Raw genomic sequence first — 25,759 nt, 5'->3', positions numbered from 1 at the left:
AAGATGCTGTGCGGTGCTCAGTGTCCCATAATGCTGTGAGGTGCTCAGTATCCCATGATGCTGTGAGGTGCTCAGTGCTATGACGCTGTGAGGTGCTGAGTGTCCCATGACGCAGTGAGGTGCTCAGTGTCACATGATGCTGTGAGATGCTCAGTGCCATGACGCTGTGAGGTGCTCAGTTTCACATGACCGTGTTAGGTGCTCAGTGTCACATGATGCTTTGAGGTGCTCAGTGTCACATGACATTGTGCGGTGCTCAGTGTCACATGATGCTTTGAGGTGCTCAGTGTCACATGACATTGTGAGGTGCTCAGTGTTCCATGACGCTGTGAGGTGCTCAGTGTCACATGACATTGTGAGGTGCTCGATGTCACATGATGCTGTGAGGTGCTCAGTGCCATAACGCTGTGAGGTGCTCAGTGTCCCATGATGCTGTGAGGTGCTCATGTGTCCCATGATGCTGTGAGGTGCTCAGTGTCCCATGACGCTGTGAAGTGCTCAGTGTCCCATGATGCTGTGAGGTGCTCAGCGCCATGACGCTGTGATGTGCTCAGTGTCCCATGACGCAGTGAGGTGCTCAGTGTCCCATGATGCTGTGAGGTGCTCAGTGTCCCATGACGCAGTGAGGTGCTCAGTGTCCCATGACGCTGTGAGGTGCTCAGTGTCCCATGACGCAGTGAGGTGCTCAGTGTCCCATGATGCTGTGAGGTGCTCAGTGTCCCATGATGCTGTGAGGTGCTCAGAGTCACATGACACTGTGAGGTGCTCAGAGTCACATGACACTGTGAAGTGCTCAGAGTCACATGACACTGTGAGGTGATCAGTGTCCCATGGCACTGTGAGGTGCTCAGTGTCCCATGACACTGTGAGGTGCTCAGAGTCACATGACACTGTGAGGTGTTCAGAGTCACATAACACTGTGAGGTGCTCAGAGTCACATGACACTGTGAGGTGCTCAGGTGTCACATGACACTGTGAGGTGCTCAGTGTCACATGACACTTGTGAGGTGCTCAGTGTCACATGACACTGTGAGGTGCTCAGTGTCACATGACACAATCAATATTGATTCGTGCATTAGAAGCATAGTTTTGCTCTAGAAAACGTCTTGGTTGGAGACGGCAGTGCTCCTGCCGCAGTCCCGCTATCTACAGACATCCCTGATCAGACACAATAAAACAAAATATAAAAAGACAATAAAAACTTTTATTTCACATAAAATACACTCCTGAAATGCTTCTACAAATGTGAGAATAATCTGTTATAGCACATGAGCCTCACATGCATACACTATTGACAAAGTCACTCCATACACTATTGATAATGGCACATCCATACACTATTGAGAACATCACTCCATACACTACTAGTAATGTCACTCTGTCTCTCCAACTCTGTTGTCATATAGAACAATTTTTGCCGGAGCCGAAGAGGACATCGTATTGATGCTGGATCTTGTTGTGGATTAAGATGTTCTGGGGGCCCACAAACTGCCCCTCTGGCAGGCTCCGTGCGGTACACCTTGATGCCCGGCCGGTGCACGAGGAAGGCGTTGTCCAGCACGTGGAACTCGTAGTCGTGCAGGCACATGATGTATGCCTGGTGGGGTGGGCAGGAGGAGACAAAGGTTAAAGGCATCACAAGGTCATGAAGTATATATATTCGTGGTAAGGAACTATTATTGCTGTATATATTTACATAAGTGACTTTACCTTCTTGTTGTTCCTTGAAATTGTCCACATTCAGATTGTTGCTAATTTCAGTTTTATTTGGGCTATTAGACTTCTTCAAGTGCGTATCTAACGTTACTTGAAGCAGAAAAGGTGAAGAAGTAGAAACAAACAAAACTGATGCAAACATGTATGTGATTGCACTGTTTGGATCACTAGGAATCCCGGAACCATAAGAACTTCTTGTAGCAAACTGAAACTCACTTTAATGTGGATATCTCAAGGATTGTTGCTCTTATCTTCCCCTACGTTTTGTGTATTTTAATGTGAACGTCTAATACCTGAAATTTATTTGACCAAACTTTGTGTCATTAGTAGTTTATTTACAGGATATTGTAAGTAACAACAAAGCTTTTATTACTAGCTTGAGCTCCCTCGCAGTGCATAAATATACAGTGATGACACTTCGAGTGTAACACGCCTCTCACGGGTGACACACCTCTCAAGGGTGACACGCCATTCAAGGGTGACCGTCATGTGTGGGTGAGTAAACACATGTCAGTGCATGGTTGTGATCATCTAGTCCAGTAAAGTGTAAATGAGGTCTCATTCTTACCATTTAGAGTGATAGGACCGTGTTTTGCTGCCAATGGTATTGTTTAGCTGTTGAAAGCAACACTTTAGATTAACGTAATGTAGCTTCATGTCAAAGTGTATTAATGAGTAAGTTTATTGAACCAATTTATTTTGCTGTACACGTGTCTTTCCGTCATCCCTTTTTCTGAGTACTGCCCATTATTTTCTGTTATTAAAATTATTGCTACTTGTTTTAATTGGGTTGGCTCAGGGTATCAAGACCCCATAGCCTCAACTAATGAATACAAATTCGGTGTGATAATTCATTAGTTTATTTACTAGATTGCTTAAGCAGTTGAGGGACTAACGACGGTGACCTAGTATGCTGGGTTGGTGATGAGAGTTGACCAGAACCTTACATCTGGTGTGTCCACCAGGGGGCCCTGGCAGTTGCAAGCCCCACACCTTGACACCTGAGATACAGTGGACCTCGGCAGTTGCTCTCGCCTGTTGTTATTCTCTGCAACGTGACCTCATGCAGTGTGACCACCACCGGTGTTGGTGCAGTCCCATGCAATTGCAGGTTGTTGTAGGAAGAAAACAATAAAAAATAAATACCCTCACACCGATGTAGACTGGAAAAGAAGACGTGTTTGGTACGCCTGGCATACCGATTCGCTCGAGTGAGTCACACAAGTATCATGCTCTCAGATATCGGCGGATGGTTGGAAAGTTTATTACAGAAAAACTTATACAGAAGAGCCCAGTATCATGGGACCATCCACAAGGAGCAGGCAATTGACTAAATGAGGATCACTCAGTCACGTAGTAGTTGTGGACGTTGCTAGACACAGATAATTGGTTATTACAAGGGGCAAGTTGATTATGATGGATGAATATTTCCTCACCAGGTTGAGGCCGAGGGACTGAAAGGATCCCTTACGGTGAACCTCCAACCAGTGCAGAAGGTGGACATATACTTCACCTGTCAGCAGTAGTCTTTTGTTGGAGCTTATTTAGTTAAGTACTTCGCTGTTAATTGTCTGATTTTGATAAATGCTTTTCTTTACTTCGGCCTCAGTGACCAGGATTCTGTTCAAATTTTGCATTACAGCTTTAGTTTGAGTAAATTTGACAAAAATTTGTGTTTCAGTCATCTGTGTTCCATATCTCTACCACCTACCGAGGCCTAAAGAGCTGATTGTTTCTAATCTGACACATAGGGTCAACGGAGACATTATCACTGTGGGATGGATTTTGGGGAGTTCACTACAAGGCCGCTTCACAGTTCGAGCCTCAAGATTACACAAAGGTGGTGGCAGACTTGGCGACGGGTCAAAACATCAGACTCCAGGCCAGAAGGTCAGGCATTATAGCTCCCTCAGTACCATCACCAGCACAAGACCCTGCCTTGCGGTCTCATCTGGAAGAGACAGTGGACGAAGGAGATGCGAAGCTTTCATCCCTTTCAGGTATAACAGGCATAGACAAGCATGAATTAGAGTAGTATGGATTCGAGTAATAGTCAGTGAGTACTAGGAGTGGGAACCCTACCTGAGGTCGGGTTCCAGGTCCCTCCACTCTGTCCAGGAGCGCTGGGCCGTTTATGGGTATTAACTGGAGTTCTTTCTGGTCATCAGTTCTGAAAAGGGGATTGTGCATCACAACGTGCATCAAATTAATAATGACCCAATTAGTATCGATAACCTCTAGAAGCTCATAAAGCAGTTAATCTCACTATGTGCGAATCCAAGTCAAATGCCGATAGTTTCAGAAAGACAACCACGTTATTTACTTGATTTGGAGTCTAAGGTGAGAAACTACGATAGAACCGCGCTCCTAGCCACCACATCAAGAGTCCACCTTCATGCTCCGAGTCACTACATCAAGAGTCCACCTTCATGCTCCGAGTCACTACATCAAGAGTCCACCTTCATGCTCCGAGCCATCACATGAAGCGCCCTACAACCTGTGCGTCTCAAGTGTACCTCACGTGTACCTGCACGCTGTTATGTCAAACAATAAACCTGACACATGTGGGAGTGCTTGTGGGAGAAGACTGCCATCTATGCCTTCCACCAGCCCAGCTATGCCATGCCTGAGTCCGTGTAGCTAATACAGCCTCATCCACCTGTTAATTTAAGGAAATATGTATTGGAAGTGAATGTGTCAACGCTAGCCGACTGAAAGTATAAAATCTCTACTATTTGTGTCAAGCGAAACCTTGTGTTGCTCTCGGTGATTTGTCTGTGAAACGTTTGTCTGTGTGGTAAATGCTCTCCAGACCTGTTGAGCACACTCGGGGACTTGAGTTAGAAGAGATTCGCCATCAGCATGAAGCAGCTATGGTAACAGTTAAACAGACGTATGAGCAGATGCTGAAGGAAGAACAGCAGCGCTGTCGTTGTCATCGCGAAGAACATAGTGAGTATATGAGTATAGTGACCTGGACAGTAACCCACAGTCAGCAGCCAGGACTGAGAGCAGTACAGTGAGCGAGACTCACACACCTGGTGACTTAAATACCACCACTCGTCTAGCTAGTGGGTTTGATATATCACAACTAGAACTTGCGGAACTGGAAAGCCTTTTAAAAACAGTGCTTCCAAATCCCTTAAAACAGAATTCATAAATAGAATTCATAAATAAATATGAATTCATAAATCTCGCACAGAATTCATAGTCAAAAAATTCATACCAGAGACAGTGTATTGCAGCTGTATTGCCTTGCAGCCAGCTGCATCACAGAACTTAGAGGGATACCAGGAGTGATACAAAGCAAAGCAAAGGGACAGTAAATTACACAAACACACATATAAGCTCTTGTGGACTAAAAATTAGATATCAAGTATGGATCCCTCCACAAACTCCCCCAATACATCGGTGCTTCGTATCCTCAGTTGGAACATAGCATCACTCAGGAAAAGACTTCCTGATCACCACAAAGTGACGACCGAGCCCATTGATGTCGTCTGCCTTCTGGAGTGCAGAGTTCCCACCAGGTCTCCACCCCCCTAAATTACTCTCCTTTGCTGTCTATAACCTTAAATCCAGTCACTCTTGTATTTTGTATGTTAAGAAGTCCCTTCCTCACCAGCCACTCCCAGCCAAGTCAACCAAAGGGCTTCAGTATCATGGTGTGAGGATCTACGTGGGGAACTCTGCTCTCAATATCTTTAACCTGTATGCTCCTAGTAATAAGTTTAATTATACTGACCTTCCTATCTGTATTCAGACTGAGCCTACCATCATTACAGGTGATTATAACGCTAGACTTAGGAATATTGGTAATTCATAGCTCAGTAATCGTAACGGCAACCAACTGTTGTCACTATTAGGTAGTCACAATGATGCACAGATTGTGGGTGGCCTTAAACCGACGCATATCTATGGAGGTATTCTTGATCTATGTCTCGGTTTCAACGTCTCCCACACCGTCTGCGTCTCTTTAATAGTGTCAGATATGGCGTCTATTTAAGCAAAGCTTAAATAGACGGAAGCTCTATTTAACACAAAAGCAACAATTTTGTTGCTTATGAGTCAGAATGGTACAGTTCATCTGAGCCTTCTTCAGTTGAAGATTTTAACAATGAACTCACAGGTACTATCGAACAGTTTATAGAATCACTTAATCCATCGTCCAGGCCACGTAACCCAAATTACGCTTTTGCCTATTATAATGATTCCAAATTATATACAGTAAAACGCACTGCCAGAAGAATTGGACTAACTTATAGAAGGACCCGCACTGCTGAAATGCTTAAGCTCTACGTATGGTAGAGCTGAGGCAGACAGACTGGGAAACTTTTGTCATCGATCTCAATTCCCACACGCAAATAAGCCGGGCATGGAAGGATATAAACAAGATTAAAGGGAAAAAAGCTGCAGAGATCTCGCACCCTAATCATCTGCACAGAGCAAATGAGCTTATTGATGCTTGGGCCACAATTTCCAGCTTTGACAGGCTTCCTCTACTCACACAGAATGAGTTAAATAATAGATATGCTGATAGAGTAAGGCTCCTTGACTTAATGCTTCATCAAGAGGATGACTGACATGTTTTTTTACTGAAGAGGATGTAGACTCTGCTCTACATAAAGGCAAAGCTACATCACCCGGGGAGACTGGAGTTACCGTCTTCTTTACAGAATTAGTAACGTGTTGTATCCCTAGATATATGGCTTCATGCATGGAAAGAGTGTACGTCAATGTATTACCACCTTCCTCACCAGAGGAAGGTGGTAATACAATGCACTTCTATACTCAGCAATGTTACGGTGCCCTCTCCTTATTTCTCCCCAATGCCAGTGTTAAGAGTCATATTCTCGTACCTTGCAGGTTCACTCCTGAGATGCAAGGAGTCATTTGATATAAGAGGCTACTAAATAGATTACTTATTTATGGAGAAATTATCATTTATAAGATTTGCAGGTAAGGGGGCTTATGCCCCTAACACTTGAGGGGCGAGAGAGAGAGGCACAGCCACAGCATGAGGAGCAGGAGAGGGAGGCGCAGCAGCAATATAAGGGACCAGAGAGAGAGGCACAGTTGCAGCAAGAAGAGAGAGAGGCACAGCAGCGACGTAAGGTTCAGCTCCAGATGCGCCGAGCCGAGGTAGAAGTGAACAAGGAGGTCGAGCTGAGACGTGTTGAACACGGGCTAGTCTCGGTACCTGCACGCCGGGACGACCTCAAGGCAAGGAAGCACGACCTACCAACCTTTGAATCTCTAGAGGCCGAGGCTTTCTTCAACCATTTCAAGAGGATAGCAACATTGAAGAAATGGCCGGAAGAGGATTGGTATGCGTTGGTGCAGAGCAGACTGAACGGTGAAGCGAGAGAGGCTTATAACATGTTAGACACTGAGGAGTGCGCCAGGTACGACACAATCACGAAGGCGGTGCTCCACTCATACAGACTGACTCCGGAGGTCTACCGGAAACGTTTTCGTGAGTGCAAAAGAGCATCGGGGAGGTCGTATGCTGAGACTGCTTGTGGCATGGAGCGTAAGTTTCTCAGGTGGCTGAAAGCCGAAGAGGTGGAAACGATGGAGGACCTGAAGTAATTGATTGTGATGGAAAAGTTCATGTCGATGCTCCATCCAGAACTCAAGGTCAGAGTGAAAGAGGCAGGAATTAAGGACCTTAAAGCTGCCGTGGACAGAGCCGACATGCTGGAGGAGGCACTACATGCAGGCGATGAGTCACAATAACGTGGCAAAAGTATGTTGACCAGATCACACACTAGAAGGTGAAGGGACGACGAGGTTTCGGTCCGTCCTGGACCATTCTCAAGTCGATTGTGTCGTCGAAGAAACCGAAACATCGTCGTCCCTTCACCTTCTAGTGTGTGGTCTGGTCAACGAGGCACTACATCTCCGTAGGGAGGGACCGCCCTGACACTCGCCTTACCCATGGTTTGGAGGGAACTTCAAGAGTTCAGGAAGAGCGAGGACGGGCGGGGCTCTCTCAAGAGCTTACCCAGTGAAGTGAACCCCCGGTTCAGGAGCTCGAGGGACGCTGGGAGGAGGCCCCAATGTGTGAGTGGCGGACCTAACTCTGTAGCAGGAGCTACTGCCAGAGAACCGACGACGGGGAGTTCAAAGAGGACCCAGGGTACGTCTGCCGTTGGTGCTACCAGGGTGACTGGTAGTGGGTCGCCCAGGGAGGCGGCCGATGCTTTAATTGTGGAGGTCGGGGACTCTGTGCTCGAGAATGTGGCCGACCCAAGCACGGTGGTAACGTGGCTTTCGTAAGAGTAGGAAGCGAGGAAGCCAACGACACCCGAGGTAAGATGCCAGTGATGAGGGAGAAGAGGATTCACCCCTTTGTATGAGGGAACGGTGAAGATAAGAGTGCAACTGGCACTTTAAGTCTTTTAATTTATCAGCACATTTAATACAAAGATAATCAGTTCAGTTCATTTCAGTTAATAGTAATATAAATATCCTTTCTTAATTAATTCAGACGCGATCCAGCCTCTCTCGTAATACGTCACATTCTTTACGCAATCGTTAAAAAAAATACAATATATTAGCAAGAAATATGGCAGAATAAACTGACATTTTCTGTGCCTCGGTCTTGATAATAAAGTCTGTCACTCGAGTCTGTGTTACTGGGTAGACTAAACAGTTGCATTTCTTACGGAGTGACTCAACGAGAGAAAATTAATAACTGCTTGAAATAATCTGTGGCAAATAACCTGGGAGTAATTCGACCTTATTTCGTAGTGTAATGATTTTTTTATAATATTTAATTAACTAGTTCATGATGACGAAGTCTGGCAAAGTATTTTATGGAAGATTGTCCATGAGGGACAAGGAGTTACGGACGCCAGATGAAGGAAGGTTGCATAAACACAGAGAACTCTCAGCTCGTGTTCATTATCAGTGCTCAAGAAATCTTTCTCATTTGAAAGATATATATATATATACGCCTTGAAGTGTACCCAACTTCTCAGTGAACATACACAAAGTTTATTCTAGTCCTGAGGAGAGAGAGAGAGACAGTGAGAGAGAGAGAGAGAGAGAGAGAGAGAGAGAGAGAGAGGAGAGAGAGAGAGAGAGAGAGAGAGAGCGAGAGAGAGAGAGAGAGAGAGAGAGAGAGAGAGAGAGAGAGAGAGAGAGAGAGAGAGAGAGAGAGAGAGAGAGACAGAGAGAGAGAGACAGAGAGAGAGAGAGAGAGAGAGAGAGAGAGAGAGAGAGAGAGAGAGAGAGAGAGAGAGAGAGAGAGAGAGAGAGAGAGAGAGAGAGGAGAGAGAGAGACAGAGAGAGAGAGAGAGAGAGACAGAGAGAGAGAGAGAGAGAGAGAGAGAGAGAGAGAGAGAAGGAGAGAGAGAGAGAGAGAGAGAGAGAGAGAGAGAGAGGAGAGAGAGAGAGAGAGAGAGACATACAGAAAAGAGTGAGAGACAAAAAGGAGTGAGAGACAGAGAGGGAAAAGAGAGTGGCATAATTTGTACTAACCTGAGTCATTTTGTCACTCTTGCCTTCCCAGGTGAGTCTCTCATCATAGAGAGGGTCGAGGTTGGTGCCCACGAAGAAAGGCTCCCAGGACTGGAAGGGCGGCGTTCGTTTACCAATTTGGAATACAGTCATGCCTGGCTTCACTGGGGCCTCCAACCACTCCTTCCAGAAAATGTAGTTTGAATATTTATATGAATTACTTTACATTAATGCGTTTTTTTAAACATGATTCAATGAGATGTGGATTATTTAACGATTAAATGTTTTGGTGAAGACTGCTGATATTAAAAAGCAAAAAAATGATGCTACTATAGCACTTAAAAAGACTATTGACAACTTTTCCAGCAATTGTTGACAGGTTGCCGACCAGCATCACACACACACACACACACACACACACACACACACACACCACACACACACACACACACACACACACACACACACAAAACATGTGTGTGGCCGCAGCTTGACCAACAGAGAGGGTAATGTTTATGTGGCTGCCAAGGACGGTCTACGAGTACAGTCCCACACCAGTTGTCTGCCATTCCTCCACAGGTGTAGTGTGATTCCATCCAGTTGACCAGCAAAGTCAGAAAAGTGATGGGATATTAGAAGACGAGGCTCTCTCCCTACTGGACGCTGGGCAGAGGAAAGGCTCTACTTGATGATGGCTCCACATCTGCTTTGCCACAAACACACTTACATAGAGTGTGGATTAGAACAGCAAGGCAGCTGCAATACAAAGCCACTGCAGATCAAGAAATGTATACCTGTCACATAGGGAATGCCAAAAGGAAATCCACTGCATGGGGAGCATATATGGTTGAGAGGTGAGCATGTTGCTGGGTATTGTTGTTGTCTCCAGCAAAGTTGTAGTCTCTTTGTCCACGATGGGGCTGTTCCAGGTGGATAGTTTGTTGATTTTTGGTAGTGTTGGTCTGATTGCTGTGGTTGCCAGGATATCCCAATTAGTGATGCATTCTGTTCAGTATGTGTCATGTATTACTGTAAGTCACCTAAATTATCAGGTAAAATTTCCATCATCAGGTCATCTGATGCTGAAGGGAGAGACAGGAAGGATGAAACAGCAATTTGGGTAACAATATGGACACCAAGGCCACCGAGTCTGACTGGAAGAGTTTCTTGTTTAATCTGACAGTCATTAAGGGGAAGGTTGACAGCTATTTCTAACACGATTTTCTTAATAGAAACTACCAAAAGTTTGTAACTGTTCCTGGACGATCTGCAATCGTCCAAGAACAGTTACAAACTTTTGGTGATTTCTTTTAAGAAATCCCCTTGCTGGACACCTTCTCTTGATCTGATTTCATGTTTGCCAGAGAATAACTTTGATTCACTACTGTAGCACGATAGAATGAATGGGCAAAGAGGACGGAAGTGGCAATATACAACACGGAGCACTGCATCTCTTCGGACCGTGTTGAAGGCATTTATAAAGTCCAGTTTGATTAGAGACTTTCGGTCAGAGATGTTGCCGATGTATGCTCGTTCTGAACGAGCGGCAGCTTCACAATCTTGTGGACCACCAATTGAAGTTGATTTGGCTTCACCAATTGAGCCGCTTGTTGGTTGATAATGCCTGAACAACGAAGCGTAAGATAATGTTGCCAACCGTGATTGGCATGGCCCCGTCTATCTTATTAAGTGTACAGCGGTAAGCACCAAAAAATAAAAAGTGGGTTGATGACCTCTGGTATACCATTATGAACGTGTTGACAAGTCTTATGAGTTCCGTAAGAAGACCTCGTGCAGCATCACCAAGTACCGGGCTTAGCCATTGCTTGACATGTTGGCATTTTTTCTTGTAAAGCCACCTGGTAACCTAGGTGGAAAATAATAGGTGTCATTATAGATTTCAGGTTCGCCAACAACTAATGGGTCTAATCTGGTGTCATATGCTCATGGTATGATATTGTTTCGTACGAGTGTGAGTGTCTGTTCTGTAGAGCTTCTGCTGTGGCAGAATTGTGTGAAGACATTTCTTCATGGCTGGGGATGACTCGAATAGTGCCTGCTGTATTTCCTTGTTAAATTTTACATTTTGATTTGTGCTCTGATGTTGGAAGTTTTCAATATGTTTTTGTTACAAATTTAGTTGTTGGTGTTTTTTGCTGGATGAGGCAGGCGAACTTGGTTATCTTCTCTTGGGTATTCATAGACAGCCTTAATGACCGTAGGTGAAAGTGATGTGTTTCCTCCTTGGAGAGACGAAGATATAAAAAAGAGGATATAATGACATGTTAGAATAGTTTCTGGAGTATTATTGACTTAGATTTGAGAGTTTGGCTATTGTTTTGCGGCGGGATGCTTTTTGGAATATATGTTAATGTTGTAGCAGATGCAGGCTTGTTCGCATTTGTGTTCCACACGTGTGCCCCAAAGAATGAGGTGATTTGATAAAAAACTATGCCCAAGATTACCTTCAGAGTGCCTGCGGGATGATGGAGAATTAGCCTCGGCTATCATCATCTTTTGTCCGGTCGTGATGGTCGAGTGGTTAAGGTGTCCTGTACACTATTTGCAGAGTGCTCCTGGCAGTATGGGTTCAAGTCACTTCTGGGGTGTGAGTTTTCAGATGCGTATATGACTGGAATCACAATGCGGATTCAGAGCTGGCAGGTCCACCATCGACATGGTCTTTTCCCTCAGACAACTACAGGAGAAATGCAGGGAACAGAAGCAGCCACTCTTCGTAGCCTTCATAGATCTGACGAAGGCCTTCGACCTCGTCAGCAGGGATGGCCTGTTCAAGATCCTCCCCAAGATCGGATGCCCACCCAGGCTCCTCAGCATCATCAGATCTTTCCATGAGAACATGAGGGGCACCGTGGTCTTTGATGGCCTAACATCAGACGCCTTTGACATCCGAAGTGGAGTAAAGCAGGGCTGCGTACTGGCTCCAACCCTATTCGGGATTTTCTTCGCAGTTATGCTGCGGCACGCCTTCGGATCTGTCACGGAAGGCATTTACCTCCGGACCAGGTCGGATGGAATGCTCTTTAACCTCGCCAGGCTGAGAGCCAAGACGAAGGTTCGGCTGAGGTGTCTGTGCGACTTCCTTTTTGCCGACGACGCAGCAGTCACTGCCCACTCAGCTGAAGACCTCCAACGGCTCATAACCCGCTTCAGCGAGGCCTCTCAGGCTTTCGGACTCACCATCGGTCTGAAGAAAACACAAGTCATGGGACAAGGAGTGGACTCCCCACCTGACATCGGCATCTCTGATTCCAAACTGGAAGTCGTTCACGACTTCGTGTACCTGGGCTCCACAATCTCTGACTCCCTCTCTCTTGATACGGAGCTAAACAAACGCATCGGTAAGGCATCTACTACCATGTCCAGACTGACAAAGAGAGTGTGGGCCAACAATAGGCTAACTGAGTATACTAAGATTCAGGTTTACAGATCCTGTGTCCTGAGCACTCTCCTTTATGGCAGTGAGTCTTGGACACTCCGTGCCCGTCAGGAAAGACAGCTGAATGCCTACCACATGCGCAGCCTTAGACACATCTTGGACATCACCTGGCAGGACAAGGTGACAAACAACAACGTCTTGGGGAGAGCAAGAATCACCAGCATGTACACAATGATGAAACAGAGACGAATGCGCTGGCTCGGGCACGTTGTGCGAATGGGCGACGGCAGGATCCCTAAGGATCTCCTGTACGGAGAGCTGAGGCAGGGAAAGCGTCCAACAGGCAAGCCCCAGCTACGGTACAAAGACGTATGCAAAAGGGACCTGAAAGCCAAGGACGTCGATCTTGTTATATGGGAGACACTGGCTACAGACCGTTCAGCCTGGAGGCAGTCTGTTCAAAGAGGTCTCTCCAAGTTCGAAGAGTCACTTGCCAAGGAATTGGAGGCTAAGAGACAGAGAAGGAAAGCCGGTAGCCAGGAAGACGGACCAGAATCGGACTTCGTTTGTGCTCGGTGTGGGATGGACTGCCACTCTCGGATTGGCCTCATCAGTCACACCAGATGCTGCACCAGGATTAGACAACTAGGGCGCAACTCCATAGTCTCCCGAGACTGAAGGATGCCTACTACTACTACTACTATATGACTGGTGACCATTCACACTTGTTTGCATTTGTGTTCCTCACGCGTGCCCCAAAGAATGAGGTGACTTGATAAAATACTATGTCCAAGACAACCATCAGAGTGCCAGCGAGATGAAGGAGAATTAGCCTCGGCTACCATCACCTTTTGTCCGGTCGTGGTCGAGTGGTTAAGGTGTCCTGTACACCAGTTGCAGAGTGCTCCTGGCAGAATGGGTTCGAGTCACTTCTGGGGTGTGAGTTTTCAGTTGCATATATGACCATTAAGGCTTGTTCGCATTTGTGTTCCTCACGTGTGCCCCAAAGAATGAGTTGATTTGATAAAATGCTATGCACAAGATTACCATCTGGGTGCTGGCGGGGGGGGGGGGGGGGTGGTGGTTCAAATAGCTTCGGCAATCACCTCCTTATATCGGGTCGAGATGGTCAAGTGGATTAAGGCGTCTTGTACAAACCAGTTGCGTTGCTCCTGGCAGTATGGGTTCGAGTCACTTCTGGGGTGTGAGTTTTCAGTTGCATATAGTCCTGGGGACCATTCAGGCTTGTTCGCATCTCTGTTCCTCATGTGTGCCTCAAAGAATGAGGTGATTTGATAAAATGCTATGCCCAAGATTACCATCCGGGTGCCGGCGGGGGGCTGGTTCAAATAGCTTTGGCTATCACCTCTTTATGTCCGGTCGAGATGGTCAAGTGGATTAAGGCGTCCTGTACATACCAGTTGCCTTGCTCCTGGCCGTATGGGTTCGAGTCACTTCTGGGGTGTGAGTTTTCAGTTGTATATAGTCCTGGGACCATTCAGGCTTGTTCGCATTTGTGTTCCTCACGTGTGCCCCAAAGACTGAGGTGATTTGATAAAATGCTATGCCCAAGATTACCATCCGGGTTGGCGGGAGGGTCTTTCAAATAACTTCGCCTATCACCTCCTTATGTCCGGTTGAGATGGTCAAGTGGATTAAGGCGTCCTGTACATACTAGTTGCATTCCTCCTGGCAGTATGGGTTCGAGTCACTTCTGGGGTGTGAGTTTTGAGTTGCATATAGTCCTGGGGACCATTCAGACTTGTTCACATTTGTGTTCCTCTCGTGAGCCCCAAAGAATGAGGTGATTTGATAAAATGCTATGCCCAAGATTACCATCCGGGTTGGCGGGAGGGTCTTTCAAATAGCTTCGGCTATCACCTCCTTATATCCGGTCGAGATGGTCAAGTGGATTAAGATGTCTTGTACATACCAGTGGCGTTGCTCCTGGCAGTATGGGTTCGAGTCACTTCTGGGGTGTGAGTTTTCAGTTGCATATAGTCCTGGTGACCATTCAGGCTTGTTCGCATTTGTGTTCCTCACGTGTGCCCCAAAGAATGAGGTGATTTGATAAAATGCTATACCCAAGATTACCATCCGGGTGCCGGCAGAGGGGTGGTTCAAATAGCTTCGGCTATCACCTCCTTATGTCCGGTCGAGATGGTCAAGTGGATTAAGGCGTCCTGTACATACCAGTTGTGTTGTTCTTGGCAGTATGGGTTCGAGTCACTTCTGGGGTGTGAGTTTTCAGTTGCATATAGTCCTGGGGACCATTCGGGCTTGTTCGCATTTGTGTTCCTCACGTGTGCCCCAAAGAATGAGGTGATTTGATAAAATGCTATGCCCAAGATTACCATCCGGGTTGGCGGGAGGGTCTTTCAAATAGCTTCGGCTATCACCTCCTTATGTCCGGTCGAGATGGTCAAGTGGATAGAGGCGTCCTGTACATACCAGTTGCGTTGTTCCTGGCAGTATGGGTTCGAGTCACTTCTGGGGTTTGAGTTTTCAGTTGCATATAGTCCTGGGGACCATTCAGGCTTGTTCGCATTTGTGTTCCTCACGTGTGCCCCAAAGAATGAGGTGATTTGATAAAATGCAATGCCCAAGATTACCATCCGGGTTGGCGGGAGGGTCTTTGAAATAGCTTCGGCTATCACCTCCTTATGTCCGGTCGAGATGGTCAAGTGGATTAAGGTGTCCTGTACATACCAGTTGCGTTGCTCCTGGCAGTATGGGTCCGAGTCACTTCTGGGGTGTGAATTTTCAGTTGCGTATAGTCCTGGGGACCTTTCAGGTTTGTTCGCATTTGTGTTCCTCACGTGTGCCCCAAAGAATGAGGTGATTTGATAAAATGCTATGCCCAAGATTACCATCCGGGTTGGCGGGAGGTTCTTTCAAATAGCTTCGGCTATCACCTCCTTATGTCTGGTCGAGATGGTCAAGTGGATTAAGGCATCCAGTACATACCAGTTGCGTTGCTCCTGGCAGTATGGGTTCGAGTCACTTCTGGGGTGTGAGTTTTCAGTTGCATATAGTCCTGGGGACCTTTCAGACTTGTTCGCATTTGTGTTCCTCACATGTGCCCCAAAGAATGAGGTGATTTGATAAAATGCTATGCCCAAGATTACCATCCAGGTGCTGGCGGGGGGGGGGGGGGGGGGGGTTCAAATAGCTTCCGCTATCACCTGCTTATGTCTGGTCGAGATGGTCAAGTGGATTAAGGCGTCCTGTACATACCCGTTGCGTTGCTCCTGGCAGTATGGGTTCGAGTCACTTTTAGGGTGTGAGTTTCAGTTGCATATAGTCCTGGGTCCCTTTAGACTAGGTCCCTTTATTTGCATAGAGTGTTTACATAGGTTAAGTTTGACTCTAGGGATATCAAAGAGATATTTATGTCTGGTGTGGTGGGCATGTGTTCTATTACATCTGTCCAGGAAGAGTTTCAGAACAGAGTTTGCACTTAGAAAAAGGGTTTTATAAACGTAATTTACACAAGAGAATGTATGGAGTGAATTTATGTTTAACATGTTTAGGGATTTGAACTGGGGAGCTGTGTGTTGTCTGAAGGCAGAGTTAGTTATTGTCCTGATAGAAGATTTTTGCTGGATGATGATGGGCTTGAGGTAATTTGCAGAGGTTGAACCCCAAGCACAGATACCATAAGTAAGATAGGAATAGATAAGTGCATATTAGAACGAGAGGAGAGCAGAGTATGGTACATAATATCTGATCTTAGAGAGTATACCAACTATTTTAGAACCCTTTTTGATAATGTGTTGTATATGGTGCTGAAGTTGAGTCTCTTGTATAAGTACAGGCCAAGTAACTTTCCATAATTTTTATTGCTAATGTTTACATTATCTATCTGAAGTTGAATTGCATTTGTTGATTTGTTTCCAAATATGATATAGTAGGTCTTTTCTATGTTTAATGTGAGTTTGTTGGTTGACATCCACAAGTGGACTTTTTGAATTCATTGTTTAAAACATTATTTAACATGAGTGGGTTGGGGTCAGAGTAGATGAGAGTAGTATCATCAGCAAACAGTATAGGTTCAAGCATGTTAGAGACATTAGGGAGATCATTGATGTATATAAGAAACAGAAGGGGTCCTAGGATGCTGCTCTGGGCATCCCTACAGTTAGTGGTAGTGTAGGAGAGGTTATATCATTGATGGCTACATATTGGTGTCTGTCACTAAGATAGGATCGGATATAGTTCAGATCAAGGCCACGGATTCCATAATGGTGGAGTTTAAGTAAAAGGTAGTTATGGTTAACAGTATCAAAGGCCTTTCTAAGATCTATGAAGAGTCCAATCGGAAACTCACTTTTGTCAAGGGCTGAGTAGATCAAGTCAAGCAGACTAACAATTGTATCATTGATACTATCTTGGGAGCGGAAGCACAATTGACAGGGATTTAGCATATTGAATTTTACGAGAGAGGAGTATAGCTGTTTGTAAATAATTTTTTCAAATATTTTTGATAATATAGATAGATTCAATATGGGTCTGTAATTATTTATATCTGCCGTGTTACCTCCTTTATGAACTGGCGTTACTCTTGCTTTTTTAAGGATATCAGGGAAGGTATGACACTAAGGATTTATTGAACAGCAATGCTATGGGTGGTGCAAGGGCATGGGAGGCAGTCTTGAAACCATCCATGGTATTTCACTAATGTTCCCCAGTTTTGGTTTTTAGCGAGTGAATGATGGACACAACATCTGATGGGCTGACTACTTACACAACACATCCAACTGGTTACACTAGACTCAGATACCAATCATGACTCTGGCTTCAAACTTCCTATTCTAGTGTAACACTGGTCCTAGAGACCATCCACAACATACTTGAAACTGACCCAAATCACTACATGCTTCTAACTTGCACGTGGAGGTTACGTAACTCTAACATGGCAGAGCCTACTAGCCGACCGACCTCCCACTTGCAAATGAAGTGTGAGATGTTTACTCAGTGTATTCGTGGTATATCCAACGTAGCATATATTTCGGAGCTGTCTCAAAAAATGCATTTCTATCGATAAACTACATTAGTACATCCTTTTCAGGACACTTGAAGCCTGCGAAAGAAACTCCCTACCTAACACATGGAGTGAGTTCACAGCACTTCATATCCTAGTACTCACCTGTGATCCAGGTATACTGTGACAAGCAGAACAAACATTCTTATGGAATGGAGCAGCGTCACCTTTGTGGAGCAAACCGAGCAGCTCATTCTTCGTCTCTGGAATGCTGATATTCTCTTTGACTTCGAAAACAGAGAACACGAACACTCGCGGGAATGTTGAATTTGACACATCAGGTTTTTTCAACATTGTGAGGAAGTCTGAAACAGATTCAAACCATTTTATATGCTTCATATTATATATATATATATATATATTATATATATATATATATATATATATATATATATATATATATATATATATATATATATGTCGTACCTAGTAGCCAGAATCCACTTCTCAGCCTACTATGCAAGGCCCGATTTGCCTAATAAGCCAGGTTTTCATGAATTAATATATTTTCTCAATTTTTTTTCTTGTGAAATGATAAAGCTACCCATTTCATTATGTATGAGGTCAATTTTTTTTATTAGAGTTAAAATAAACGTAGATATATGACCGAACCAAACCAACCCTACCTAACCTATCTTTATAGGTTAGGTTAGGTTAGGTAGCCGAAAAAGTTTGGTTAGGTTAGGTTAGGTAGGTTAGGTAGTAGAAAACCAATTATTTCATGAAAATTTGGCTTATTAGGCAAATCGGGCCTTGCATAGTAGGCCGAGAGGTGCGTTCTGGCTACTAGGTACGACATATATATATATATATATATATATATATATATATATATATATATATATATATATATATATATATATATATATATATATTGTGACGATAGTCTCCTTCAAGAGATTGAGCCTGCTCTTCCCTCCACAAATACGTCGCAACAAATATATATAACTACTATGGAAGAAATGTCCAACAACGACAACAACACCAGCAAGGTTTGCCAGAGCGCAAAACGTATGCAGCCAGGGACACCTGTTCAGACTCAAACCGCCAAACTACTGTTGATCGCTGCCGGCTCCTCGCTGATTGGTCGCCGGTCTGGCTGCAACTGCACTCGCCCCCCCATACTACTTGATGTCTGGGGTCGCCACGACCTCAGACCTCAGAATATTCAGTGCTTCCACGGTTAACACTTCTCCCGGCTAGACGTTAGCGTGTACTGAGAGAGGTGGTAGCTTAAAGCCAATATTCCAGCACCTCACATTTATTTTTGTATTGCACTTCTTGTTATTTTGTCTTAACGTAACTTTTCATTGTGTCATTTAATTATTCTTATTCTTTTGATTGATTGATTTTATTATACGAATTTGTTTGTCCATTTTTCCATGTTTTGATTTATTTAACGTAATTAAAATTTCATTGTTAAAGTTTACTTGTGTTTTGTGTGTCTTCTCCTTACCTTACCACAGACGAAGTTCCAGTTTTTTCTATTTTTTTTATAACTATGTGACGAGGCCATACCCCTAGCCTTAAACAGCCGAACACCAACGCGTTACCGTCACAAGTTATATGGGGGCCTGTCCTAGGAGCTTCACTCAGGTACTGGTGCCAAGTGGTAATTTATGGTAAGCGTATTTAACTTTGTTAACGTAGCTTTACTATTTTTCATATTCAATTTCATTTTTTATAAGGTGCGGTGTATTGTGCATTACGAGAGTAACATATAGTGAAGGTGAGACAACTTTGGTTTACGTGGTGACTGTAGGCCGCAGTCATACTCTTAATTGGTCATCTCTCCCTCCGTGTTATTACTCGTGTTTACCATCTATGTCCCTTGAATATTTCTCATTTTGACAGATCATCATATTGGTACCCTGGTACTGTGGTCTGCCCTGGGTCAAGAGTACCCAATCTTCTGCAATCTGACTGTAGGAGGACAAAGAGGGCCATAGTTCCTCTAGCTCGAACTTTAGTTGCTGAATTGGGACCTCAGCAGCAGTTCTCGTCACCAGTTGACACCTCGCACCCCTACACGTCAGTCAGAGATGATGATACATACAACGGTAGGGAATTAGCTTACTTTTTCAGAGCACAAAAGTTCGCTAATTCTGTAAGTATCATATTAAATTCAGTGGGAAAAACTTGCTTTATGTCCTATAGAGACGTGGCAAGGTATGCCTACATCCTTGGACTACCAATTTTACTTTTGAAGCATTTAACTGTTTCATTTGTTTTCGAAACTCTGTTTCATTTGTTAGTAGGATTTTCTTGCCCTTATCCTCTTACATGAGTACCGGGTACAAGATTTCCTGCGCCCTTGATTTAATTTAATCATTTAACATCTTTTACTTAACTTTAATTGTTAAAGATCTCACAGGATAGGTACCAGTTGCCACGTTGTCCTGTTTCTGACATTCACTATTGAATATTCGTGTACCTTTATTTGCTAATTTCACCATGTTTCGTCTCCAAGCTTTCCGTACAAATCCAGCAGGTGAAATAGGGACTTTAAGTCGTGCCAAGAAGACTGAATTACAAACTCTTGCACATGAGTATCAATTAGAAGTTCCCTACCAAGCCAACAAAAATGACCTACACAACCTGTTGCTGGATTACTATTTAGAGCAAGGTAAGATCGACTCTGAAACTCATGAAACTTACTATATTGCAGAGAAACCTGACTTGGCAACGCTGAAACTCAAACTAGAGCTGGCCAAGATTGAACGTGAGCAGCAAAGAGAAGCATCTGCCATACGTAGGGAAGAACAAGAACGAGAAATCACCCTCAGAGAACGTGAAACTACTTTGAGGAGAGACGAACAAGAACGCGAGGCTGCTTTGAGGAGAAACGAACAAGAACGCGAGGCCGCTTTGAGGAGAGAAGAACACGAACGTGAGGTCGCATTACTCCGTGAACGTGAACGAGTACAGCTTGAAACCAAACAACGCGAGTTGGAAATACAACGCGAACATGACAAGCAACAAGCGACTCTGGCTCTAGAGTGTCGTCAACGTGAAATCGCCTTGGAAACTTCACACTTCACTCAACGCCAACAAGCTACTGCCAATCTTCCCGTCAGTTTTAATATATCACATGCAAGTAAGTTAATGCCATCCTTTGTAGAAGCAGAAGTTGATGTGTTTTTCACCACCTTTGAAACCCTTGCTAATGAACTCAGTTGGCCTGTCGACCAATGGGCCACACTTCTCAGAGTCCATCTTACAGGTAGAGCTGCAGTCACACTCAGTACTTCGGCGTCTGAGAATGACTACTACACTCTGAAACAAGCAGTGTTAGACGCCTACCTACTTTCCACCGAAAGTTATAGAAGGAAATTCCGTGACCACCTGAAGGCAAGTACCACTACCTTCCTTGAGTTTGCTAACACGAAACGGAGGTATTTCATGAAATGGCTGGAAGCAGCACATGTCTCTACTTTTACAGAACTCGTCAACCTGATGCTTGTTGAAGAATTCTTGAGACGTGTGCCGCCTCCTGTCCGCCTCTACTTAGTAGATAAAGAAGAAACCGACTACCTGAAGTGTGCTAAGTCGGCTGACACTTACAGCCTCATCCACCGGCTGACACCCGAACCATCCTCCAGTAAGAAGTCGTGGTACAGTTACGAGAAGGTGAGCCCCGATCAAGCTGGTTCACAACTGTACTGCAAGTATTGTAGACTCTATGGACATACCATAGACAAGTGTGGTAAGTCTCAATACAAGGGAACCACTGACCAACAAAGACCCAAACCCACTCCTCCTAAGTCCGGTAAGCCTGTGATGAATGTTGGTGTTAAGGCTAATGATCTTTCTCTTTTCAGTAACCACCTGTATACTGGAACTGTCTCTGCCAACGGTTCAAATCCGGAGGGACGTTTCAAATTGAAGATCTTGAGGGACACAGCGGCTCTACAATCGATCATCTTGAAGTCGGCTGTGCCCAACATCACCTACACCGGAGAAACTGTCTTCATCACTGACCTCACTGCTACCACTCCATACCCTCTCGCCAGAGTCCACCTGGATTGTCCCTACGTGAACGGGGAAGTCCAAGTCGCCGTCAGGGAAAAGCCTTTTCCCATGCCTGGAGTGCAACTTCTCCTAGGCAACGACTTGGCAGAAGACCTGCAACCGACCAACCTGATCGTCATGGACAAACCCCAGGTGTGTAACTCTGTGCCAATAAACCCTATTCTAGAGTATGTTCCAGCAGAGGTTCAAGAGAGTGATGAAGTTTCTCCTCCGGTTCTCGTGACCACCCGTGCACAAGCCGCACGTCCACAGCCAGCTGACTCTACTGCTACCGCTGTCCCTCAAGACCCTCAGAAACTACCCCCGCATCTGACCAAGTTGGAGTTCCGTAAGTTGCAGAGGGAAGATCTTACTTTAACACCATTGTTTTTCCAGGCTGAGACTCAACCCGACAGTATTCCTGGGTTCTTCCTAGAGAACGACTTGCTCTACCGCAGATATAGACCCAGTAAACTGAAGGAGGAGGACGACTGGGCCAACATCGAACAACTTGTGATTCCCACCAGCTGCGGCCCACTATTCTACACCTGGCCCACGGAGCATTCTCCCACTACGGCTTCAACAAGACTTACCATGGGATTCGTCAAGACTACTACTGGCCAGGTATGGTAAATAACGTCAAACAGTACGTAAAACAGTGTCATACATGTCAGATGGCAGGCAAACCGAACATCTCCATTCCCAGAGCGCCACTGATTCCCATACAGGTGCCTGCGGAACCTTTCCACAGACTCATAATAGACTGTGTTGGTCCTTTACCTCGGACCAGTTCAGGTAACGCCTACATCCTAACCATCCTGTGTCCTACCACCAGATTTCCCATAGCAGTTCCAGTGAAGAACATCACGGCTGCTACGGTTATCAAACATCTATTGAAGATCTTCACTCAATACGGATTTCCCAGGGAGATTCAAAGTGACTGTGGTACCAACTTCACCAGTGATCTCTTCAAAAGGACACTGGAGGAGTTCAACATCAAACAGGTATTGTCCAGCCCCTATCATCCTGCTTCACAGGGTTCTCTTGAACGTAGTCATCAGACCATCAAAGCACTCTTGAAAAAGTTTTGTAGTGAAACCTCGAAGGATTGGGATAAGCAGATTGACCTTATAATGTGTATTTTCAGAAGTCTCCCCAATGAGTCCCTAGGAGTATCTCCTTATGAGATGCTCTACGGCCGTAAGTGCCGTACTCCCTTTAAGGCTTTCAAAGACTCTCTCCGAGATGCCACCTTCAGTGAGCATCAGAATGTGCCCCAGTTTCTTCAAAACCTTCAACACATTCTAGAGAGAGTCCACCGTTTTGCCCATGATAATCTATTGAAAGCCCAGGTGAGAATGAAGACTCATTACGACCAGACCAGCAAAGTAAGAAAATTCAAGCCGGGAGACTTCGTCCTTGCCTATTTCCCTATCCCAGGTTCACCTTTACAAAACAGATTTTCAGGACCCTACCGCGTCAAAGAGTGCAGGAATAATAACAACTACGTAATAGAGACTCCAGATAGGCGGCGGAAGACCCAGCTGTGCCACGTCAACCTCCTGAAGCAATATAATGGTACTCCTCCCACTGTCCTGACTAACTATTCTACCTTCACAGAACCCTACATCCACAGTGAGACCTTCCCAGCTTCTCCTCCCGAAAGCACTGACAAGGAGTCAGCGCTTTCTAATTCCGAAATCCTTAATGATCTTCCCAAATGCTTTCAGGATAATAATCGTGCTCCTTTGCCCTCTTCTAATTCCACTCTCACCTCGTCAGATAAGCCCTTCATCCTCCATGTCGACGCCAGGGGTACCGACGTTGGTGGTGTCGTGATGCAGCAACGAGGCGAGAAGAATACACCTGTCAGCGACTACTGCTACAAGGAACTACGGAACAATTGGCAAGGAGCTACTCTTCCTCATCCTGAAACTTCAGCACTTCACTCCACACCTGAAAAGTGCTTGGTCCACCATCAATACGGACCACACCACCCTACACCTCCTACAGCACGCCCACTTCTCATCTCAACGTCTTCTACTATGGGCTTGCTACCTGCAGAAATTCAACCTGGAGACACGCTATACCAAGAGTCTGACAACATCTTAGCCCATGATCTCTCCAGAGTTTATGAAGTAGAAGCAACTCCATCTAATACTCCACCACATAACGACGTACTTCTTCCAGAACCGCAGGCTTCGGGGGAGAGTTGTGACGATAATCTCCTTCAAGAGATTGAGCCTGCTCTTCTCTCCACAAATACGTCGCAACAAATATATATAACTACTATGGAAGAAATGTCCAACAACGACAACAACACCAGCAAGGTTTGCCAGAGCGCAAAACGTATGCAGCCAGGGACACCTGTTCAGACTCAAACCGCCAAACTACCTGTTGATCGCTGCCGGCTCCTCGCTGATTGGTCGCCGGTCTGGCTGCAACTGCACTCGCCCCCCCCATACTACTTGATGTCTGGGGTCGCCACGACCTCAGACCTCAGAATATTCAGTGCTTCCACGGTTAACACTTCTCCCGGCTAGACGTTAGCGTGTACTGAGAGAGGTGGTAGCTTAAAGCCAATATTCCAGCACCTCACATTTATTTTTGTATTGCACTTCTTGTTATTTTGTCTTAACGTAACTTTTCATTGTGTCATTTAATTATTCTTATTCTTTTGATTGATTGATTTTATTATACGAATTTGTTTGTCCATTTTTCCATGTTTTGATTTATTTAACGTAATTAAAATTTCATTGTTAAAGTTTACTTGTGTTTTGTGTGTCTTCTCCTTACCTTACCACAGACGAAGTTCCAGTTTTTTCTATTTTTTTTTATAACTATGTGACGAGGCCATACCCCTAGCCTTAAACAGCCGAACACCAACGCGTTACCGTCACATATATATATATATATATATATGACAGTGTTAGACCATGGAGGAAAATTGAAACAGGAATAAGGAAATTCCTGTTTTAATTTTCCTCTGTGGTCTGACACTGTCACATTTTTAATCACGTGTTTATTTTCGTGATATATATACACACACACACACACACACACACACCAGAACGTAGAGCGTAGCCAGAACGTACTTCTCGGCCTACTATGCAAGGCCCGATTTGCCTAATAAGCCAAGTTTTCCTGAATTTATATATTTTTCAATATTTTTTTCTTATGAAATGATAAAGCTAACAATTTCAATATGTATGAGTTAATTTATTTTAAATTTGAGTTAAAACTGGCATAGATATACGACCGAACCTAACCAACCCTACCTAACCTAACCTATCTTAACCTACCCTAAACAAACACAATTATGTCAATAATTTATGTTCTTAATATAATTTAATAATAATAATAATTCAAATAAACTAATTGGAAACAATTTATTGAAAATAAAGAAAATCACTCGGCCTATTAGGCAAATCGGGCCTTGCATAGTAGGCCGAGAAGTGCGTTTTGGCTACTAGGTACGACATATATATATATATATATATATATATATATATATATATATATATATATATATATATATATATATATATATATATATATATATATATATATATATATATCTTACATTCTTACATTCTTTTCAAGCCACTAGCACGCATAGGGTTTTGGGTAAGTCCTTAATCCTTTAAATTTCCCTGGAATACGACCCGCCAATTCGTTTAACAACCAGGTACCCATTCACTGCTGGGTGAACAGAGGCTACAGTTAAAGATTAGCGCCCAGTCAATCCGCCCCGGCCAGGATAGGAACCCGACTAATTATAACTTTTCTTATGATGTCTTGCTGCCATTGCTACTGTTGCTGGTATTATCATGGCTGATTCTAGTGTTGCTGCTGGTATTACCACCGCTGATGCTGGTGTTGGCGCTGTATCTGTTGTTATCAATGTTATTTAATTAATGTATAGACGCCTCACCTGGGATAAAGTCGACTGAGGGATAAAGTTCCACATCTGCTGGGAAGACGAAGTAGGTGCGAGCGGCCAGCCTGGCGATATTCCTCGCCACATTGATGGGGTAGAGGAGCTTGTTGTGGGCCCTGTAGGTGTTGACGTTGGTCAGGTTGGGGGCCCCCGCCTGGCAGTTTACCCGCCTGCGCAACAT

General features: G+C 44.6%; 1 protein-coding gene across 1 annotated transcript; it reads right to left on the bottom strand.

The window, feature by feature from the left end:
* Positions 1-1,312: 1,312 nt before the first annotated feature.
* On the bottom strand, positions 1,313-25,759 carry LOC138362023 (beta-1,4-glucuronyltransferase 1-like). The gene is made up of 4 exons (XM_069320962.1): positions 25,573-25,759; positions 17,733-17,932; positions 9,205-9,366; positions 1,313-1,597 (listed from the first exon to the last, which is right to left on the bottom strand). Exons 1-4 carry the CDS (start codon positions 25,757-25,759, stop codon positions 1,313-1,315), a joined length of 834 nt encoding a protein of 277 aa, XP_069177063.1.

Source organism: Procambarus clarkii, unplaced genomic scaffold (assembly GCF_040958095.1).
Source record: "Procambarus clarkii isolate CNS0578487 unplaced genomic scaffold, FALCON_Pclarkii_2.0 HiC_scaffold_1080, whole genome shotgun sequence".
NCBI classification, from domain to species: Eukaryota; Metazoa; Arthropoda; class Malacostraca; order Decapoda; family Cambaridae; genus Procambarus; species Procambarus clarkii.
The sequence above is the reverse complement of the archived record's forward strand: the minus strand, read 5'-3'. Positions and strand labels throughout refer to the sequence as shown.

What these genes read in the sequence shown, in the direction of transcription:
- LOC138362023 (XM_069320962.1), bottom strand. Translation starts at nt 25,759, where the DNA reads ATGTTGCGCAGGCGGGTAAACTGCCAGGCGGGGGCCCCCAACCTGACC. An exon ending in CTCAGTCGACTTTATCCCAG is followed by an intron (nt 17,933 to 25,572) that starts GTGAGGCGTCTA and finishes AATCTGTTTCAG; the next exon opens with ACTTCCTCACAATGTTGAAA. An exon ending in AGAGTGACAAAATGACTCAG is followed by an intron (nt 1,598 to 9,204) that starts GTTAGTACAAAT and finishes CCACCCCACCAG; the next exon opens with GCATACATCATGTGCCTGCA.